General features: G+C 42.7%; 1 protein-coding gene across 1 annotated transcript; it reads right to left on the reverse strand.

Annotated features, from left to right (window-relative positions):
• Window positions 1-5,172: 5,172 nt before the first annotated feature.
• LOC123119628 (probable E3 ubiquitin-protein ligase RHY1A) lies at window positions 5,173-8,015 on the reverse strand. Its single transcript, XM_044539487.1, has 3 exons — window positions 7,730-8,015; window positions 6,000-6,205; window positions 5,173-5,915 (listed from the first exon to the last, which is right to left on the reverse strand). Exons 1-3 carry the CDS (start codon window positions 7,907-7,909, stop codon window positions 5,474-5,476), a joined length of 828 nt encoding a protein of 275 aa, XP_044395422.1. The 5' UTR covers window positions 7,910-8,015; the 3' UTR covers window positions 5,173-5,473.
• Window positions 8,016-21,186: the final 13,171 nt, after the last annotated feature.

Genomic DNA, 21,186 nt, shown 5'->3' on the forward strand with positions numbered 1-21,186 from the left:
CTCAACTTGCGGATTCCTGCGGTGATATTGGGGTAATCTATGCATAGGGTTTGATGCATGTTTTTATTATCTTTTCTCCGATAGAAACTTTGGGGTCCCTTTGTAGTTCTTTGTGTGGATTGAGTATTATGAATATGATTTTGCTTTGGTGTTATTTTAGTACGAACTCTTGATTAGATCGATCGGAAAGAATAGCTTGCGTTATTTTAGTACGAACTCTAGGATAGATCGAACGGAAAGAATAGTTTTGAGGTGGTTCCATACCCTACAAACTATTTCTATCTTTTGTTGTCCGCTAATAGGAACTCGGGAGTGATTCTTTACTGCACTTTGAGGGATAATCATATGATCCAACTATGTTAGCACTGTTGAGAAATTGCACTAGCGAAAGTACGGACCCTAGGCCTCATTTTCAAGCATTGCAATATCGTTTTTGCGCCCTTTTACTATTTGCTACCTTGCTGTTTTTATTTATTCATATTATAAAAATATATTTCTATGATCAACATTACATTTTTATCACCATCTCTTCGCCGAACTAGTGCACCTATACAATTTGCCATTGTATTGGGTGTGTTGGGGACACAAGAGATTTCTTGTATTTGGTTGCAGGCTCGTTTGAGAGAGACCATCTTCATCCTACACCTCTCACGGATTGATAAACCTTAGGTCATCCACTTGAGGAAAATTGCTACTATCCTACAAAACTCTGCGCTTGGAGGCCCAACACGTGTTTACAAGAATAAAGTTGCGTAGTAGACATCACGTAGCATAGCAACGGTCGGAAATTTGAGCTCTCAAATTCCTCAGGGCTATCATGCTCCTCACTTATAGGCAATCCGCACTGGCAAATTCCTAACTCCTCAGTCAGAACAAATTCCTCAGAGACCAGAAGATCTTCGTCTCTGTCACTGAAGAAATTGACTAAACTGTATGAGATTTCCAATGGCTTCACTCGAAAGGATTGGTAGGTGTAGGATTTTTTAGATGAGCATCACTTGGAAACTTTTCCTTAGTTTTACCTCGACCCCTTTAACAGTACGGTGTTTCCTATGACTCAAGAAAGAGAAAACGAAACTACGAAAACAAAAGTCTTCACGCTTCATATTCCTCGCATGAATATCAAGTCTTCAAGGTCACACCAATTTCTTCACTTTCAAAGTCTTCAGAACGCCAAAGTCTTCAGTTGAAGACACTCATTTTTAGGGGTCAACTTTCTCTGTAAATTTCAAACTCCTCATAGACTTATAGACCTGTGTACACTTCACAAACGCATTGGTCCCTTAACCTATAAGTCTTCAATACACCAAAATCACTAAGGGGCACTAGATGCACTTACACCCGCCGTCCCTCAAGGTAGCCAAGGAGGAGAAAGTTGGTGTAGGGATTTTAGTTGATGCCCTGGTGGGCATCATGAGAGTGGGAGTTGACGGGATGGATGTGCTGGAGATGTTCCTTAGTCGGCGGATCCAGCCGCTGTAGGAGAGGGCGCATCACATGTGGATGTATGAGGGACCGAGTGACCCCAGCCGAGTGCACCCTGAGTATTTGACCGAGAAGGCTGTGGAGGAGAAGATCAAGGCCATCACTTCAGCGCGCGACAACCCACAAGTATAGGGGATCGTTTATAGCCTTTTTCGATAAATAAGAGCGTCGAACCCAACAAGGAGCTAAAGGTATAACAAATATTCCCTCAAGTTCTATCGACCACCGATACAACTCTAAGCACACTTAATGTTTGCTTTACCTAGAATAAGAATAAAACTAGAAGTACTTTGCGAGAATAAAACTACATATAAATTGCAAGATAATAAAGGTAGTAGTTTAGTAGAAAGCTTTTGTCACGCAAGAAAGTTATTTGTAACTAGGTGATCGATAACTAGACCAGTGATCATTATTGCAATTTTATATGAGGGAGAGGCATAAGCTAACATAATTTTCGTACTTGGATCATATGCACTTATGATTGGAACTCTAGCAACCATCTGCAACTACCAAAGAACATTAAGGTGAAACTCAACCATAGCATTAAGTATCAAGTCCTCTTTATCCCATACACAACAACCCCCTTACTTGGGTATGTGCTTCTGTCACTCACGCCACCCACCATAAGCGAATCATGAACGTATTACAACACCAGCGGGGATCCCTCACGTTTGCATGACACAGAGGGCACCATAGGAGAACACCAAAATAAAATATACAATTCAAACCAATCATGATCATCAATCAACCCATAGGACAAAACAGATCTACTCAAACATCATAGGATAACCACATATCATTGGATAATAATATATATTGTTGAGCACATATTTAAGTAGAGAATTGCAGCGGGAATAGAGAGGTTACATCGCTTCATAGAGGGGGGGAGTTGGTGTTGACGGTAGCAACGTTGTTGATGTAGATTGCCGTCACGATCCTTGCCTCGGCAGCACTCCGACGCCACTGGGAGAGAGGGGGAGGGAGCCCCCTCCTTCTTCTTTCTTGGGCTCCCCCTAGATGGGAGGAGAGTTCCCCCTCTGGTCCATGACGGTGGAGGGGCGGGAGCCCCTCCGAGGTTGGATCTATCCATATGTTCTTTTCTGTTTCACGTTCTCATTTTCTGGCCGAAAACCGTTTCTTATATTTCCGGAGATCCGTAACTCCGATTGCGCTGAGATTTTAATACTATTTTTTCCGGATATAAGCTTCATTGCGCCCGAAGTAGAGCAGCAACCGCCTTACAAGGTAGCGACCACCCACCACCACACGCCTGGGGGCTGGGCCGCGACCTGGTGTCTTGTGGAGGCCGTGGGACTTTGTTTGCATCGATTCCACCTCCCAAAAATCACATATATTTCAAAAAAAATATCCATAAATTTTTATTGCATTTAGACTTCGTTTGATATGGATATTCTGTGAAACAAAAAATATGCAACAAACAGGAAATGGCACTGGGCACTTGGTCAATATGTTAGTCCCAAAAAACAATATAAAATGTTGCCAAAAGTATATACAAAGTTGTATAATATTGACATGGAACAATCAAAAATTATAGATACGACAGAGACGTATCACACCGTGAGTCTAACTTGAAACCTCTTCCTTCAATTTGAATCGGAGTAACCAACTAGGACTCCTCAATGGGTATGCCCATTTAGTTCTTTTTTTCTTTTTCTTCTTTCTATTGTTCGCACTTCGCTGGTTGGGTTTCTATGCGGTTTGTATTCAGTTTTTTGTTCCTTTTTCTTTTCTCTTTTTTTTAAAATTCAAGAACTTTTTCTAGAAATTCACTTTTTTTCATAATTGCGAACCTTTTTCAAATTGATGATTTTTTTTTCAAAATCGATGAACATTTTCAAAAATTTTATTATTTTTTTCAAAATTGATGTACATTTTTTCCAATCGATGATTTTTTTTTCAATTTTGTGAACTTTTCTTCAAAATCAATGAATTTTGTTCAAATCATTTTTTTTTCTTCTTCTAATTCATGAGGTCTAAAAGTCAATGGTTAATGTCATGTCAGCAGTTAACTCCTCGATGTCAACTGTCAGTAGGTCAGTGAGGCGAACGAAGCACGCGAGCGCTATGGGCCGTGGCCCGCTAAGCTGGCGCGTGAGCGCCACATCCCCTAACCGGGGCTAAAGGCGCCAATTAGGAAGTCCCCAAATCGTATTATGCCTCAATGTGTGGTCCTTTTATGCTTTATCAAATGTTATTTTAACGTTTTCTCCACTGATTATACATATAGTGTTACAATTCATCAACTAGGGTGCAGAATAAGTTATTCTTCACCCGAGGTAATCTTTCAATCATTTCATAAATATAAATTGCATTTAAAATACAAATAGTTACATTCATATTAATTTGCTGCGCAAAATTTGGCATAACAAAAAAAAATATAGGTCAAAAATTGTATTTTATGTACATTTTACACTATGTTTTTACATTTGTAATTTTACGTAATATAAAATATTTTTTACGACGTTTATAGGTTTTCTTACGTTCTCTTTTTATGTCTAAAATAAGACAAAATTTACGAAACGTAAAATTACGGTGTATAGATATTAAAATAGAAAATAGATGAAGAATAACTATTCCTCACCCAGGGTGACGAATAGTATGTGTGTGTGTGTATGTGCGTGTGTGTGTGTGTGTGTATATATATATATATATATATATATATATATATATATATATATATATATATTCTCTGAAATGTAGTTTGTAAATATATTAACATTCGGTACATAGATACTTTTTTGTACATGAACATTTCTTGAATATGTGATGCAAATTTTTTATCTACACACTTTTTTCATTTTCCTCAAAATAGCCTTTCCTTTTTCAATACTGGAGTTTGAAAACTTTTTAAAACCCTTTTTTTATATAGATGAGTTCAAATATTAGAAAAATCACAGTTTAAATGGGTCGTGCCCAAGACCCACCCATGTAAGACCGCTTTAGGTGTTTGCATGACTATTCCACACACCTAGGACGAAACATAAGGACTTTCCACCAAATTCCGTCCCACAATTTATGCCGTTTTGGCTCTTGTATTGTTCGTGCCTTCTTTGCCTATGTATTATCTTATTTCTTAATGAATATACATGCAACTCTTCTGCATGGTTCGAAAAAAATATTGGGTCGGAGTTGACAAAATACATTTATGTCATTTTCAAAATACATTTGTGTCAGTTTTGGCTTTGTATTGGTTGTGCCTTCTTTGACGGTGTATCATCTTCTTTCTTAATGAATGTACATGCAACTCTTCTGCATGACTGAAAAAAAACTACCGAGTCGGTCGCCAGTCGGCAAAATACACAGCTGACGCCTCTAACAAGCTCCCCTACTTCCCTTATTTGTGGTGATTCACGCGAAGCGTGCCAATCCACCTAGTACTTGCAATGTTCAGCTAATTTGGTGCTCATGTAGGACCTTCAAATATTCTACTCCCTCGGTTCCTAAATACTTGTCTTTCTAGGCATTTCAACAAGTGACTACATACGGAGTAAAATGAGTAAATCTACACTCTAAAATATGTCTACATACATCCGTATGTGATAGTCATTTAAAATGCTTAGAAAATCTACACTCTAAAATATGTCTACATACATCCGTATGTGATAGTCATTTAAAATGCTTAGAAAGACAAGTATTTAGGAACGGAGGGAGTATGAACCTTGTGGGTGGAGGAAACGAAAGTTCAGTATAAATAGTAAGTAGTTCATCTAAATGAGTGGTAATACAACATGATCACACACATTGCAGAGAGCAAAGGCTTCATGGAACAGCAGCTACCTTACTGCTTCTAATCTCATGATCCGTAGTTGTACAGAGATAAACAGCCAGTTTGTAGCAACTCATCGCTCAAGCCGCGCACTGCAACACCGCAGAGTGTCATCACCTCACTAATTAATTATAACAAACTCAAAGGTCCTTGGCAGAACAGGTTAAGCTGAACACATTTTAGGTGTCATCCTCAGTTTTCTCATTCATCCGACGTCAGGAGAACACTGCCCCGGCAGTAGGGGCAGTCGCCGTGGGATCGAAGCCACCGCTCCAGGCACGCCGAGTGGAAGACATGCTTGCAGCGCAGCTGCATGAGCCCGTCTGCCTCGCCGCACCTCTCCAGGCATATCGAGCACTCCGGTGAAGGCGCGGTGTTTTCGCCGTCTTCTGCGTCTTGGCAGGCCGTTTCTTGTAGCACAGGGACCGGTTCGGTGCACGGGGTGACAGGCATGCAGTTATCCACGGTGCTGAAAGGCTCTAGGAATGTTTCTTGGACTTCGCTGTAGGTGGTGATGGATACACTGGATTGGAAGTAACTGGTTAGGCTACCAAGTTCGCTATCGGCCAAGTTGGAGACACCAATGTCAGCAGGATGAGTTACTACTCCAGCCCAAATGGTTTCGGAGCACGAAGTGTTTTCCCTGAAACAATGGTCGAACATGCGTAAATCGAATATAAATTAAACTCTGCAATGAAAAAACAATGTGATGATTATTATTGCGGACCTTCTTCCTGACAAGTCCACACTATTAAGCCTCTGAAGAAGCCTTTCCCTAGCCTGTTGAACAGCATCAGGGAGCCGTCCATGATCCGATACACTGCGGCTTAGCCTTGAGCTGGAGCACGTGAACCCTATATGTTCTATTTTGTTTCCGGCACATCCCACTAGCTTACCACCATCTCTTTGGTTTGCTGGAACAAGTTCCTGACCCTGATTTTTTTTTTAAAAAAAACAGATGTTAGAAACTATTCGTAGTGACTGAAGAATGGTTCACAACTATCATCATCATCACAGAGAACTTGGGAAAATAATATTGTGTTATTCTCCGCCGAAAGTGTTTTGTTGCATGCCTGGAGATAGCTCGATGATACACAAGGAAAAACGGCCAGCTCATGACATCAATAGGAGATTCTACGCATATTTAACTAATTTTCCTTAGGCTACAAGCCCGCGAGAAGGGTTAAGAGTTCATCTGCTCATAACTGAGATATGTTTCAAAACTGTATTTGCTCGACTATCGGAATTCTGGCAAGTACTATTTTGGTAGAAATTGATCAGACATGAGGAATATTTGACATAATAACACTCACTAGACAAATGGCTGCTCCTTCTGAAAATAAACATTCAGACAGTGAGCAATCACAGAGATTAGCACTTTGTAGTTCCCACAATGATTTCGGCCACTTAAAGCTTTGGCGTAATCATTCTACCAAGGCCTGCAACTCATCCATGTCACGGAATAGCTGTTCAAAAGAACTATCATTGTCATGTACACACTGAACTTTCCATAATAGATTAGTAGAGCCTCATTTTCTAGGAAAGGATATTCCAGTATATGCTGGCTTTATGATAACACTTACTATAAAAGTATGGTTCTCAGTTAAATACACGAACCCCCTAAATTCTAAAACCGGTTACTTATATATACTTTGGAAAAAGACTGCACAAAATTTCTGCTACCAGCTGAGAAAAACATCTGCAGCCTCTTTTGTGGATGTTTATGAGGAAATACGAGACTGTCCCTTCGTTGCAAAATGAAATAAAAGAACACTCATGACCAAACTGACAAAAGCTATATGCAACACAACCATTCCTATACAGTGAACAATTTGTGCGTGGGCCAAACATATAGGCAGTCAGGTATTGAACAAAGGGTACACACATAAACAGAAGTGCAGATGGTTCATGGTTCCACACCCTGGTTCATCTCAATTCCCAACCAATCCCGGCAAACGTACACCAAGATTACATAATACATATTCTACTTGGTCTTCATGTTAGTCCCACAAAAATAACAGTATTTCTCCCTTGATCTAATAAACAAAATCTAGTAGTAACAGTAGCTTTTCTGAATTAAGTGTTACTACCAGATTGTGCACAGGGCCATGCTCCTCCGTCCATGTATAAAATATGAATTTTACCCACCTTGTTCTTGAATCTTGACTAGCTGTAACTGCTCTAACCCCATGGCGTCCCCACACCCTAGTGCACTATCTGGTTTGTCATACAAACGTCTCAATATTTTTTCCGCGGACGAGCATCCAAACGCACCCCTGAATTGCTGTCTTAACCCTTAACATCCGGACCCGCAAAAATAAGCCCCCGCAATTCGCGGCAACTGAAGCTCTAGATAGGAAGCAAAACCATGCAGAGAAAAACGTAACAGAGCGCAGGCCACTTGGGCCATGGTAGGGAGGGGATCGAGGAAGATGAGATGCGACGGCGAGAGCTCACCGGCTTGTGATGATGGTGGTGGTGGTGAGAGACGGCCGAGCTGCGCTGGCGGCGGGGCCCGGAGGCGCTCGCCCCGCGGCAGGGCCGGCGGCGCTGGTCGGGGGGCTCCGGCGGGCCCGGGTCCGGCGGCGCCGGCGAGGGGCGGCGCTGGAAGTAGAGGAGCTTGGAGGCGATCGGCATGCAAGGGAGGGAGATGTGGCAAACTGTTGCAGCTCCACCTGCTTCTCACACCTCGGTGTCTCTCTCTCCTCCCTCTTGCAGTAGCACTAGTGGCTTTATATCTCAAGATCTCTCTCTCGAGAGAGAGAGAAAGAAAAGCGGTAGTGGCTTTATTTATTGCAGCGTTTCAGTTCTCTTTTCGTGTTGCGACTCTCCCTTTCTTTCTCGGGTCAGATTTTTCGCGCAATCTTGGAGATTTTTGTTGCCCGTCCGATCAGAAAAATGGACGGTGGGATGGGCAGCTGATGAAAAGGACGTGACCTGCGAGAACAGTAGAAGTGTAACATCCTAGTCCTAGTACTACTTGGAACAGTCGTCTTCTTTGCTCCAACGATGATGCTTACTAAAAATCTTCGAGGTGGGCCTCTATAATTCACACGATTCATACTAGGAATAGAAGTTTCTAGAAAAAGGAATAGAAAAAAAAAAACCATAGAATTGCAGTCATATCCATTTGAATCTCATAGATTTTTGGTATCTGATTGTATCGCTGAAACACAAAGGATTGTTCTCGAGAGCTGGAGTGAACGGTAAAATTTCTATGGAATATTTTGAATAAAATTATGATCGGAAATTTATATGAATTGCATCAAACGACCAACGAGCGTTGCGCTATCTGAAGAACAGCTGAAGCCAGCACGATGCCTACTGCCCAGAATGCGTCAAAAATGCTTCAAAAAATCCGATAGAAAATTTCTATGGTTTTCATCAAACGACCACCGATGTTGCGCTATCGGAACATATAAAGCCTCCTACACTACCCGCCGTTTCAGCGCCATCGCGGTTTGGAAATCATCCTGCGCGCACGATTGTCCTCGCTGGCAGCGGTAATAGTGATTATCATCGACCTGGTAAACATCCCGCCGTTCGTTCATTTGTACGCCACGGTTTCGGCTCAGGAGCAGCTGACATGTGGGCCACTCGTACGCGTGGGCCCGGCTCGCAGCGACGCGGTCGGTGCGCGTTTCTGTCGGTGGAAAGCCAGCGGGGGTCGGTCGTGGGCTGTGCCAGTCGCTCGTGGGATGTCAGGGCGTTTTTCACCGTCGTCGCTCGCACCCACCGGTGACGTCTCCGTTTCAGCTGCGCCTGACCCCATCTGTCTGTCTCATGGGTGCGGGCCGCTCTGATTCTTTTTGACCGTGTGGGCAGCTCGGCTCGGACCGTTGGTGAAAGAGGGTTTTCGTTCTCTTCGCGCTGCTACGCGGGGTTGGCTGTCCTCGTCTCGCTGCAGGTGGTCCCTCCCTATCCTCGGTCCCATGCGTCGGGCTGGTTGGGTTTCTTTTTAGGTTCCTCTAGAAGTTACAGCGCCTCGGAGAGGGGTTACTGACCGGGTTCGTGGGTTCCTTCTGCTCCTCGTTGCCTCTCTGCCTCCTCGGTCACCTCACTTCCTCACGCCTACGCCTCTCTCATTCCCCGTCCAGTCGCCATTGTTGCTCCTCCTCGTTGGTTATTCATCGCCGGCGTCTTGCTCGTTGCCTGCTTGGCTCGTCGTCAGCTTGTTTCGTCATGGCTCCTCGCGCTGCTGCTGTTGCGTTTGGCTAGGGTGAGTTCTTTGATTTGTCTGCTTGATTCCTGCTGCTCTCGTTGTTGTAGATTAATCTGTGCTGACTTGTTCTTCTCTGTTTCCTCTCCTTTCTATTCTTTCACAGGGCTGCTGCGTCTCCTTTGTTGTCTGCTTCTGCGTCGCTTTCTTCCTTCTCTGTCGGGTGAGGTTCTTCCTCTGCTTCTTATTTGTTCGATGAAATGCCTGGCTGGGTTTTCCCCGGTTTGTCGCGTTAGATCTATCCTGTGATGCTTTTAGGAGACGCTTGTCATGCTAGATCTCTTTTTGTGATATTTTCAGCAGATGCTTTTATGCTTTTGGGGGATGCTTCTATGCTTACTTATGTCCGTTCACATTTACACGTGCTGCAGGTCTTCCTTTGGGACGGTTTGGCTGCTTGGTTGGCTACTTTTCTTACTCCTGGTCTGTCTGCCTTCTGCCGTGATTCGATTTATCTCAGGGCTGGCGGTCTGCCTTTCGTCCGCGCAAGGTTCCATCTTTTTCATTGGCATATCTTTTTCTGCACTCCTTTAATATTTACTTTCCTGTCTCATTCTAACCATGTGTGTTACCTGCGTTGCGTGCTGTCGTGTTTTCCTTTGTTGTTACTTGTTATTCGTTGTTCTTTGTGCCTGTTCATTGTCCTTTGCATATCCAGGATGATTGCTATAGTGTCTACTGTTGTTCCGATTCTAGAAACTGTGATAGCCCATTGCGGGCTTCCTCCTGCTAGCTACCTGTGTGAGGTTGATGGGAATGGCGATGTCCTTGCTGGGGTAGAGGTCGAGATTCCTGGGGACGGTATACTGTCGACGCCGCAGAGAGTTTTCTTTTGGAGCCCTGCGTGCCTGGGTTGTGCAGAGTCGTACGAGCGGGCTGCTCTTCAGGCAATTAGGTTTTTGCAGGGACTGTATGGATTTGTGGTTAGAGATTACAATTATGAATGTGTTGTTCTCTATAGGAATTGTGGTAACGCTGCCATTGCTGTTGCTGCATCAGCTGTTCGCTATGCAGCTAATTTGGAGAGGGTTCTTGCTTGCACACACTCATCCACCACAGCCCCATCCAGGAGAGTTTTCAGTGGCCCAGCGCAAACGCCTGCAAATCTAGCGTTGTTGTATTCAGGCCTTCTTGCATCTCTGTACTCTATTTAGCCGCCACTGGTTGTTGTTACTGTTCCATTATTCTATTTAGTTGATGATGATGATGCTACACTTGCTGCCGATGAGTTTAGTTCATAGATTTGATTTGCTTTCTGGTGTCTTCCATGGATTGTGGGCTGTGCTTCTTTTTCTTTACTTTTCATCATGCCGATTTTAGAAAAAAAAAGTGTTTGTTTGTCTTCTCTTCTGTTGCAGAGACATGCTATCTCTTTTCTCATGCTCTTAGTTCCTTTGCCCGCGATATGGCACCGCGACGTGCTGTGCCTGCGCGACCTCCTGTTCCTGGGCAGTCTCCTGGTCCTTCTGGGAGAAATTCCGCTTTAGGCCGTGTGGTTGCCCCCCGTAGGCCTGCTCATGGTGCTGCTACTTTGGCTGTTTTCCCAGTAGGCCCTGCCATTGCCCTTGTTCGAAAGAGAAAGCGTATGTTCTGTTCCACTTGTCCTCCTGTGAATTCTATTAGACAACTGTTAGTAGCCAGGCCTTATTTTTTGTGTGTGCTCTCTCTTCTTTATATCCATAGGAGATGGCTTCTTTCCTTTTCTTTCTTCTACTGAGACTGCGAGGAATCGTAAGAGATGCAAGTTCTTATTGAAAAGGCTACGCGCTCATAACAAGGGTGGTTAGTTCTTATTCCCCTTGGTTGGTCATAGGTTACGTTCTTCCTCTTATCTGCCGTGTTAGTATTTTCTTCTTGTGGTTTGCACAGAGGATGCCCCTGCATCACCTCTGCATCCTGATTGGGTTGGTTTTTCTCCTGATGAGGTGCTCATACTTAAAGGTACGTCTGTCTGCTGTTGTCGGCGATGGTACTTCCTCTTTTCCCAGTGTCGTCCATTCTTATTAAATGCGGTTCTCGTACAGCTTTTTATCCAAAAAGATCCTACTATGGAGGTCCCGACTACCGATGCAGCCGCTGCCAGGCTAGCTTTTGGTGGCGTGAGAGGGTTAGGTCATAGTCTGCTATTACCAAGAGACGAGTGGTCTACAACAACTGTTGTAAGACTGGCAAGGTCTTTGTTAAACCCTTTGAAAAACCACCGCCATTCCTGGCAACCCTGCTTGATTATGAAGGCCCACCCCGCAGCCAAAAGTTTATTAAGCAAATACGCCAGTACAATTGCCTGTTTGCTTTTACATCCATGGGGGCAAAAATTGACCGCTCTGTAAATGATGGCGGGGGTCCAAATTTTTTTAAAATCAATGGTCAGGTTTGCCATCGTATAGGCTCGCTGCTTCCAAATGAGGGTGATTCTCCCAAATATGCAGAGTTATACATACATGACAGAGAAAATGTGGTTAACAATAGAATTCAGGCTTTAAACCATGAAAATGAAACTGGTGCAGGGTTAGACAAAGAGATTGTGAAGGGTCTTACGCAGATGCTTGATGTGAACAATTCTTTGGTCAAGAAATTTCGTATGGCCAGTGAGATTCTGAAAAATAATAGGCATGAAGTGATTTCAATAAGACTTATAGCTCCTGGTGAAAATGATAGTGCACAGTTTAATTTACCTGCAACTGATGAGCTAGCAGCCTTGGTTTATGGTGAATTTACGTTGGAGGCACCATGTAGAGACCTGATAATACGTACTAAAGAAGACCGTCTTCGTCGTATTTCCTCCTTAGATACTACTTAAATGCCTTTGCAATACCCTCTGTTATTCCCCTATGGTGAGCGTGGCTTTCAGCTCGGTGTGCGCTACATTGATTCCAATACCGATGATCCAAACAAGAGGGTTAAAATGACCATGCAAGACTTCTATTGCTTCTGCTCGCATTATAAACCGGAGCAGCATAACCCATATCTATGTTGTGGCCTGTTATCCTCACAGGCTGCTGTTGATTTTCGAGCTTGCATTGATGAATGCCGGCTCAATTTTATTCTTAAGTGTAATGATGACATGCGGGCTGAAAATCTTCAGGGTATCGTCGATGCGGTAGGCCAGGGTATGGTTGGTGGGTCAGAAGTTGGGAAAAAAATGTTTTGCCATCATCTTATACCGGTGGTCGCCGGTACATGTATGAAAATTTCCAAGATGCTATTGCTGTGTCGCGTGTTCATGGGTCACCAGATGTCTTCACTACTTTCACATGTAACCCAAAGTGGGAAGAGATCCTTGATTCTGTTGATCCCGGGCAAACAGCGACAGATAGGGCTGACATTGCTGTTAGGGTGTACCACATGAAACTTCTGCAGTATCTTCATCGGATAAAAAAAGGGAACGCCTTTGGTCCAGTTGTTGCCGGTACTGTTCCTCGTAAGCTTTCCTCAATTCTTATCTTCCTCCTTGTATCTGCTTCTTATAAGTTTCTCCATCTTTTCCTCCTATTTTCAGTCCTGCACACTATTGAATTTCAGAAGAGGGGGTTGCCGCATGCACACATTCTTGTTTGGCAAAAGAAGGAGGACGATAGAGTTGTCACACCGGCCTTTATAAATTCTTATATCTCAGCTGAGATCCATGATCCTGTACAGGATCCTTTGGGATATGCACTTGTTGCTGAGTTCATGATGCACGATCCCTGTGGTGTTGATGGCCCAAAATGCCCTTGCATGAAAAAAGGTTTTTGCTCAAAAAAAATTCCAAAACCATTTCAGGATGAAACTACCATTGATGAGAGTGGTTTCCCCTTATATAGGCGGCCCGATAATGGTCGTTTTGTAATGAAGAACAATGTCAGGCTGGATAATAGACATGTGGTTCCTTATAACATGCTTATATTAAAAAAGTGGCAGGCGCATATTAATGTTGAATGGTGTAATAAAACATATGTTATCAAGTATCTATATAAGTATGTTACCAAAGGCCCGGACAAGTCAAAAACCCTGTTTGAAAATATTAGGCGTGATGGCGACCAGGATGTCGATGAGATCAAAGAGTATAGAGAGTGCCGTTATATAGTTGACTACGACTCTTTCTGGAGGGTTTACGGCTATGACATACATGGCAAAACACCATCTGTTGAGAGATTACCTGTCCATCTCCTGAACATGCATGTTGTACGCTTTCGTACCCAGGCTACTCTGAGTTCAGTGATTGATGATGCCTGGCTGCAAAAAACAATGCTAACAGAATGGTTTGTGGCAAACAGGCTTCACCCTGCTGCTAGATCCTTAACTTACTGTGATTTCCCAACCAGATGGACGTGGATGCCAGAGGACAAAAGATGGAAACCTAGGACAAGAAGCGATAGAATTGGTAGGATATACTCTGTGCACCCAGCGGCTGGAGATCTTTTCTATTTTAGAATGTTGCTGATGATTGTCAAAGGTGCGACATGTTATGAGGATGTCAGGACTTACAATGGCATCGTATACTCGACGTTTAGAGAAGTGTGTGGAGCAAGAGGGTTGCTTGGTGATGACATGGAATGGTATACTGCTTTTGATGAAGCTGTCAAGTGGGGCATGGGAAATCAGCTGCGCCAGCTATTTGTTACTATGATTCTTCACTGTGCTGTTAATGATGAAGCTCTTTTCTTTGAAAAATACGAGGTTTACTTAGCTGATGATATCCAACATAGAATTCGGCACGCTAAAAATAATTTGAAATATGATGTTCCTCCGGTTGATTTAAGAGACATGCTGCTTGATGAATTGACTGTTATATTTGCTAGGAATAGTGCATGTATCCTAGATCATAAATTACTTGTAAAATCTGCATATGGTGAAGCCTCGGTGCAAAATGATATGCTTTCTGATGCGCTAGATGTCGATGTTGTTAGTCTTTTAAAAAAGGCAGAGGACATGTATGGTAGATTAAATAGAGACCAGTTGCATGCTTACTCTGTTATAATTGATCGCGTTCGGTCTGGAAAACCTGGTTTCTTTTTCGTCTCTGGGTATGGTGGCACTGGAAAAACATTTCTTTGGAATGCACTTGATGCTTATCTTAGAGGTAATAAGAGGGTGGTGCTGTGTGTTGCGTCCTCAGGGGTGGCTGCCTTGCTTTTACCTGCCGGCAGAACAACACATTCTAGATTTAAAATACCTATTGACCTGCCTGATTATGGCACCTGTGAAATTAAATGGTCTACCATGCTCTCCACTCTAATTGAATCAGCTGATCTTATTATATGGGATGAAGCGTTGATGTCCCATCGAAAATGCTTTGAGGCCTTGGACCGGTCATTTCGTGATGTTCTATCGGCTAATGATCCTGCCTTAGCTGAACTTCCTTTTGGAGGCAAGGTTGTTGTTCTGGGTGGCGACCTTAGGCAAATATTGCCAGTCATTGAAGGTGGATCTCGAGCGCAGATTCTTGCTGCTGCGATCACTAATTCTCCTCTCTGGAATATTGTAGATGTTTTGCACCTAAATATAAACATGCGTCTGACTGCACACACGAATGATCCAATTCTCCAGTCTGAGGTAGCTGCCTTTGCGAAATGGGTTCTCAGTTTGGGTGATGGCACGGCAGCTGCTGTCGCTCGGGAGGGTGAGTCAGAGCCATCATGGATAACTATCCCTGATGAGCTTTTGATACATGCTGATGTGGATAAAATTGATGCCATTGTTCAAGTTGTATACAAAGAGATTCCTATTAGGTACTCTGATGTTGATTACCTAAAAGAAAGGGCAATCCTGACACCAACGAACGAAGTGGCTGAAAAAATTAATGAGCGTATTCTGTCTTTGGTGCCTACCAATGAGAGAGAGTATTTGAGTTGTGATACTATAGGTAATTCATCTGATGCAGTTCGCAATCAGGATGCTTTCTATCCTATTGAATACTTGAATGGGATTAAAGTTAATAATTTCCCGTATCATAGATTAGTACTAAAAGTAGGCGTTCCCATAATGCTTCTGAGAAATCTGAACCAATCAACAGGCTTATGTAATGGCACAAGGCTTATAATCACAAAACTTGCTGATAAGATTATTGAGGCAACTGTCATGACTGGTTCTAACATAGGCGACATTGTTTTAATTCCGAGAATAGGCTTGACCTCAAAAGATCCTAAATGGCCTTTCACTTTGCAGCGTCGGCAGTTTCCTATTAGAGTGTCCTATGCAATGACCATTAACAAAAGCCAAGGACAGACTCTTTCAAGTGTTGGTTTATACTTGGATACACCTGTGTTCACGCATGGGCAGCTGTATGTCGCAGTGTCCCGTGTTACTTCAAAGAAATCACTAAAAATCTTGATCAAAGGAGAGGATGATAAACCTGCTTCTCAGACAAGGAACATCGTGTTCCCTGAGATATTTCGTTCCATTTGCTAGATTGTGCTGCCCTATAATATATGTAGAATAAATTTTCTTATATATACTTTTATGATTTCTATATTCTTCCTATGATACAACTTCAGTCTTCGTATGTTTGTCCATTCGTTTGCCCTGTCCGTCAGATTCTGCAATTTACCGAGTCAAAAAACTTTTGCAATTCTGTGTGCTGCTTCCTTCACCTGCTGGGTCATTTTTTTTGCGCCCTGTCTTTCAATTTATCAGGTGAATTCATATAAATGGCATCTTTAGACTTGATTCTTCTTTATCTCTTTTTACTGATCTCTTGAGGTTCTATTTGCATACTGCAGATGTCGAACCAGAGGAACCAGAGGATCAGCCTTCTCTCGCAGATCAATGAAAGAGAACTGTTCTGGAATGCTAAGGTTCTGGTCTCTCGCATTTGGTATTACCGAGGTGGAACTGATGAAGGTGATATTATGCATACTGATATTGTGGTGCTTGACAAAGAGGTTCGTTTTCTACTGCAATACATATGCTCATGCTGCTAATCTTACCCTGTGGATCTAAGTTGTGATGGAAATGTGTAGGCCACCCACATGCATGGCCGGATTCCTGCTGACCTGTCGGCCCGGGTGAAGGATATCTTAAAGGAGGGCGATGTTTATTTAATGAAGAGATTCGCGTGCAAACAATCCAAGCCCACTTTCAGGGCTGTTGAGAGTCCATATATGATGCAGTTCACTCGCTTTAGTACTATTGATCCTGTGGTGGGTGATGAAGAGGATTTCCCATACTGCACTTACAACCTCATATCCTTTCTGGATATCCCCATGCCAGGCCCGCACACTCCTCGCTTTATCGGTTAGTCATTCCATGTTGTCGTCATGTATGCCCTGTTCTCGCTTCGGGTTTCATTGGGTGGTTTTACATTTGTCCTCCCATATACAAATGTGATTGGTCGAATTGTTGCAGTCACAGACATTGTCGCTGTTCACTCTCAACATCAAGCTGAGACTTCAGATACTAGGACTGTAGTTCTCCAGGATCAAGCGTAAGTTCCTTGTTAATTTTTCCTTTATTCTCTTGCCCGCTGCCTTTTCCCTTTCTTTACTTGCTCCTGTTGGGTTGTAGAGGAAATGAGATCAATCTTGTTCTCTGGGGTGCTCGAGCCCATGAGTTTGAGGCGGAAGAAGTCCGTGCTGCAAGTGAATCCGGAGCTGTCATTGCTATCTTTGTAGGAGCACTGCCAAAACAATACCGAGGTGATTGTTTAGTCTATCTGTCACTTGTCGCATCGTTTATTATGCCAGCTTGATATACATTTGTGTCTGACTGTGTGTCCCAATAGGTGTTAAAGGACTGAGTGGTAGTTCTGCATGCCGCTGGTATATTAGTGAGGACTTGCCAGCGATGAATGCCTTCCGTGCTAGGTATTTTCTCTTTCTATGTGCTTGCCAGTTTTCAATGTTTGTACAGTTGTTTTGCTTGCATTACAGTTGAGCTTGTTTCATCCAGCCTGGTGGAAGGACTTCCTTCGATTGCTTCTCAAGTTACAGGAGACCAGGCACTTGTTCCAGCGCCTGTTCGTGAACCTCCTATTGAATTGAGTGTTCGGGAGCTGCTTGCCCTTGATCCGTTTGACAATATGGTACCTTTTGTTTTTACTTTCTTTATGGTATTCCTATCTTCTTTCTGTCATCCTTGTCATCACACTTGTGGTTGTTCTTTATCGCAGAAGAAGCAGTTTATCGTCAAAGTTGCTATCACAGGCTTGGGCTCTGACAACCGTTGGTGGTTTCTCTCATGCCGGAAATGCCATAAGACAGCATACATCTCTGGGAGGCAGTACCGTTGCTCGGACTATGGTTGTTCTTCTATTGCAGCAGATCCCTCGTGAGTGCCTCTTTACAATAACTTCCACTCTCTTCTGTCTGCTGGATTGCTTCTGACTCTACTTGCCTTGCAATGTCTAGGTACTGTGTGTGCACCTATGGAAGCGATGGCGCAGATGAGGCGGAATTTATATTCTTTGATAGAGCAGCAAAAATCATCGTTGGCAAGCCACTCATGACTTTGATTTATCGCAAATACCCGGGTTTTACAGCCGCACTTGATCTTGCTCAGATAGGAGGTGCCGATGTAGGTTTTCCACTTGAAATTTCCCGACTTGTTACCCAAAAATACAGACTTGTCGTTACTATCTCCACCAAGAGCTTTCAGCCTACAAGCACCCAACTGTCATTCCAAGTTGGTAGAATTGATGAAACCTTTAAGCCTGAGCTTGTGCCCTTTGCAAATGCCGGTGCATCATGCGTCTTTGGAGCATCATCTTCTGCTGAGGGCTCAGACATAGCAATGTCCATACCTACCTCTTTCGCTACAGGATCATCTACACTTGTTGTACTGCCTCCTGATGAGGTATAAGTGCTGCTTGTTTTTTTAAAAGTATCTTTCAATCATTTAATTTCTGCCTTGTTTCTTTTACAGTTGAACACTCCTATATCTGCATTCAAAGGAAAAGGACAGGCTGTTATGCCTAAAACTCCCAGGCATTGACCCTTCCTTTGTCCTGTCATACATTCTCAAAGATTCGTCCTCTTTGCTTATGAGTGCGGTTCTTTTTCAAGCAACAAATCGCCATGCCCAAAAAGTGCTCGCCGCAAACTTTGCCTTGGGCCCTCTAAATCTAAGGACACTGAACTATCTGCCTCTGCTATCAAAGTGGCCTCTGCAACTGAAGAAGGTGCCGCTGATGGAAATATTGTTCAGCTCGGGCCCTCTGATTCTAAGGACACTGACCTATCTGCCTCTGCTATCAAAGTGGCCTCTGAGACTGATGAAAGTGCCACTGTTGGAAATATTGTTCAGCCTGCATCCGTGCTAAATGTTCGTACCTATGCTTATTATGCAAATAACATATCCATTCTGCATAGATCATACTTGATGTACAATGATCTTACATAACACCAAATTATACAGGTTGGAGAGGGAACTGAAGGTGCATCTGCTGAGGACCCAAAGAAAATCTTTCCTGACCCCTCTAAGGTCAAAAGGTGAAAACCCCTCTTATAAAACAAATTAAGTTGTTGTGTTAAATTGTGGAATGGCTCCTGCTTTGGTGTACACATTTGATCTGTACTTTTTCTAATAGAAGTTATAAGGTTCAGTTATTTTTCTGCTTGCTTCTTGATCACAATTGTTACAAATTTACTGAGCGCGGGTTTGTTACCAGCCTCAATGTCTGTTCTATACCTCACTGATGTATGTGAATTAATCACTTACTCGCAAAAAGTCACCACCTTTTACTATTGTGTTCCTCGCCAATGAATTGCAGATTAGATGCCTAACCAGTAATACTAGCCCCTCGTTTAGGAGCTTACAAGGCCTTTCCTTCTTTGCAATGAAAAACAGTGTTCCCTTTCTATGTTGACTATGCTTTCTTCTTCACTGATGCGTATGATGCTGTTTGATCAGAATTTCCTTTCTACCATTGCTCTTCCTGGATTCCTGAGAGGCTTAGTAAAATATTTATGTGCCTCCAGCATTTTTATGCTTGTTCCTATTTCTTTGCTGTTGCATGCGCCTGGAAATTGATTATCTATGGAGTTGGTTTCCTATGTGCTAGGGTTCAATGGGTCTTCCGCTTGTGTATGTTGTCTTGCAATTTTTGTGTCTAATCTTTATGTACTTCCTGTGTATACAACATTCTAAAGATCTAACCTTTATCACCAAGAACAAAGTTATTAATGTACCCTTATTTTTGCTAATTGATCAAATCCAGAACAAACAATGCCATCAAGGGAGCTGGCGCACCAAAGAAAGCGAGGCAGTAGTTGTTCCATGGAACACTTCTTTCATGCCGTAATCTAGATATGTACATACGGTACGGCTAACATTTCTTTGGTTCTACTTATTCTGCAGCTGTAATTAATGGTATGGTGCACTATGCTAATAACTGTGATATCTCTTCTTTGCCAGGGTATCTTCTATGTTCTGCTTACTTACCAAGTGAAGTCTATGCTGGAAGGGTATCATGCTGACCAGAGCTTCTCTGCTCTATTACGTCAGCACGACGGTCTGGCCATCGGGTTTGAAGGCCGTCGACTCAACGTACTTTTGCATGTGCACCGAATTTATTTTGTGCTGCTTTACAAGGCTGGGCTTTGACATCTGTGGACCTGTGTTGAGCCATTGTCATGACAATTCCTCTATTTAGGTCTTTCGAACGAATCAAGTATCATCATTGTAAATATCACTGTTACCTATGCCTATCTTATCTTCTTATGCCAGTTTCAATCCAATGTAAATGCCGCTCGGTCATGGTACTTACTCTAAGTCCTCTTGTTCTTCCTATGGTGTATGTGCGTCTTCTTATGTCTTATATTTACTGCTGCCATTGCTGATCTAACATCCATCCTCCTTTGCTTATTTACCTCAAAAGGTGGATATCATGTGCCTTACTGTTAATTCACTACTGCAGTTAAATGTTTAAAGTATTTTCTGTACTTCTCTGAATACCGATAGGCTGAGCAAATTGAAAAAGCACCGGCTAAAACTGATGCTTCAACACCGTTCGTTCCTTGCTCTCTTCCTCATATTGTTTGTTTGATTTTTCCAACAAAATCTATGAACTTTATTTCCTATCAGGTTCAGCCTTCAGTTGGCTTTGCAAGTTTGTCATTTGTAAGTTACCTTCCACTGTTCTATGCTTTATAACTGGGATGTTTCCTTTTGGACAAAACTTAGTGTGTGCTTTCTAGACTCATATTTGTTCCCCTAACTTCTCAGCATGTGTGTATAGTCCAACTAATAGTTCATTCAATGGTTGTATAGTTTTGTAATCTACAGAATAACGAGAAAAATGTTCACCCCCTTGAAGTATTTTTTTTATAGTTATATGTATATACTATAAAACTTATAATTAATTATGATGTATACTTACTATTAACATACAATAAATAAATTATTCATACCTCTTCTTATTTTATCACAATACAACAATTATCATATTTATGCATCAAATACATACATAATTGATAAGAGCATCTTCCTTTCAACAGTGATACCTCCAGTCTATAAAATCAAAATCAAATAGCAGTGTTCATGTATAAACCTGTAAAATATTCTAGCTATTAGAACTTCGACTGCCTGCTAAAAGAAAAATGTGTTTTCCCTATAAGCCCATCCCTTCTCTCCTATGGGCCCTTGGCCTTCTCAAGCCCAAGTAGGGTAAATCTATGCTACGGCCCTCTCTCTCATCTTATCGCCACACCGAACTCTACCTTATCTTCTTTGGATTCGTCTTCTCACCCTCACCAGACCTGCTCCCCCTCCCCCCTCC

The sequence above is a fragment of the Triticum aestivum genome, chromosome 5D (assembly GCF_018294505.1).
Source record: "Triticum aestivum cultivar Chinese Spring chromosome 5D, IWGSC CS RefSeq v2.1, whole genome shotgun sequence".
Lineage (NCBI taxonomy): Eukaryota > Viridiplantae > Streptophyta > Magnoliopsida > Poales > Poaceae > Triticum > Triticum aestivum.

Bases quoted from the DNA above. Each gene is read 5' to 3' on its own strand.
- LOC123119628 (XM_044539487.1), bottom strand. From the start codon at position 7,909: ATGCCGATCGCCTCCAAGCTCCTCTACTTCCAGCGCCGCCCCTCGCCG. The intron at 6,206-7,729 runs GTGAGCTCTCGC...AAAAAAAATCAG, and splicing joins ACCACCATCATCACAAGCCG to GGTCAGGAACTTGTTCCAGC. The intron at 5,916-5,999 runs GTCCGCAATAAT...CCATTGTTTCAG, and splicing joins GTGGACTTGTCAGGAAGAAG to GGAAAACACTTCGTGCTCCG.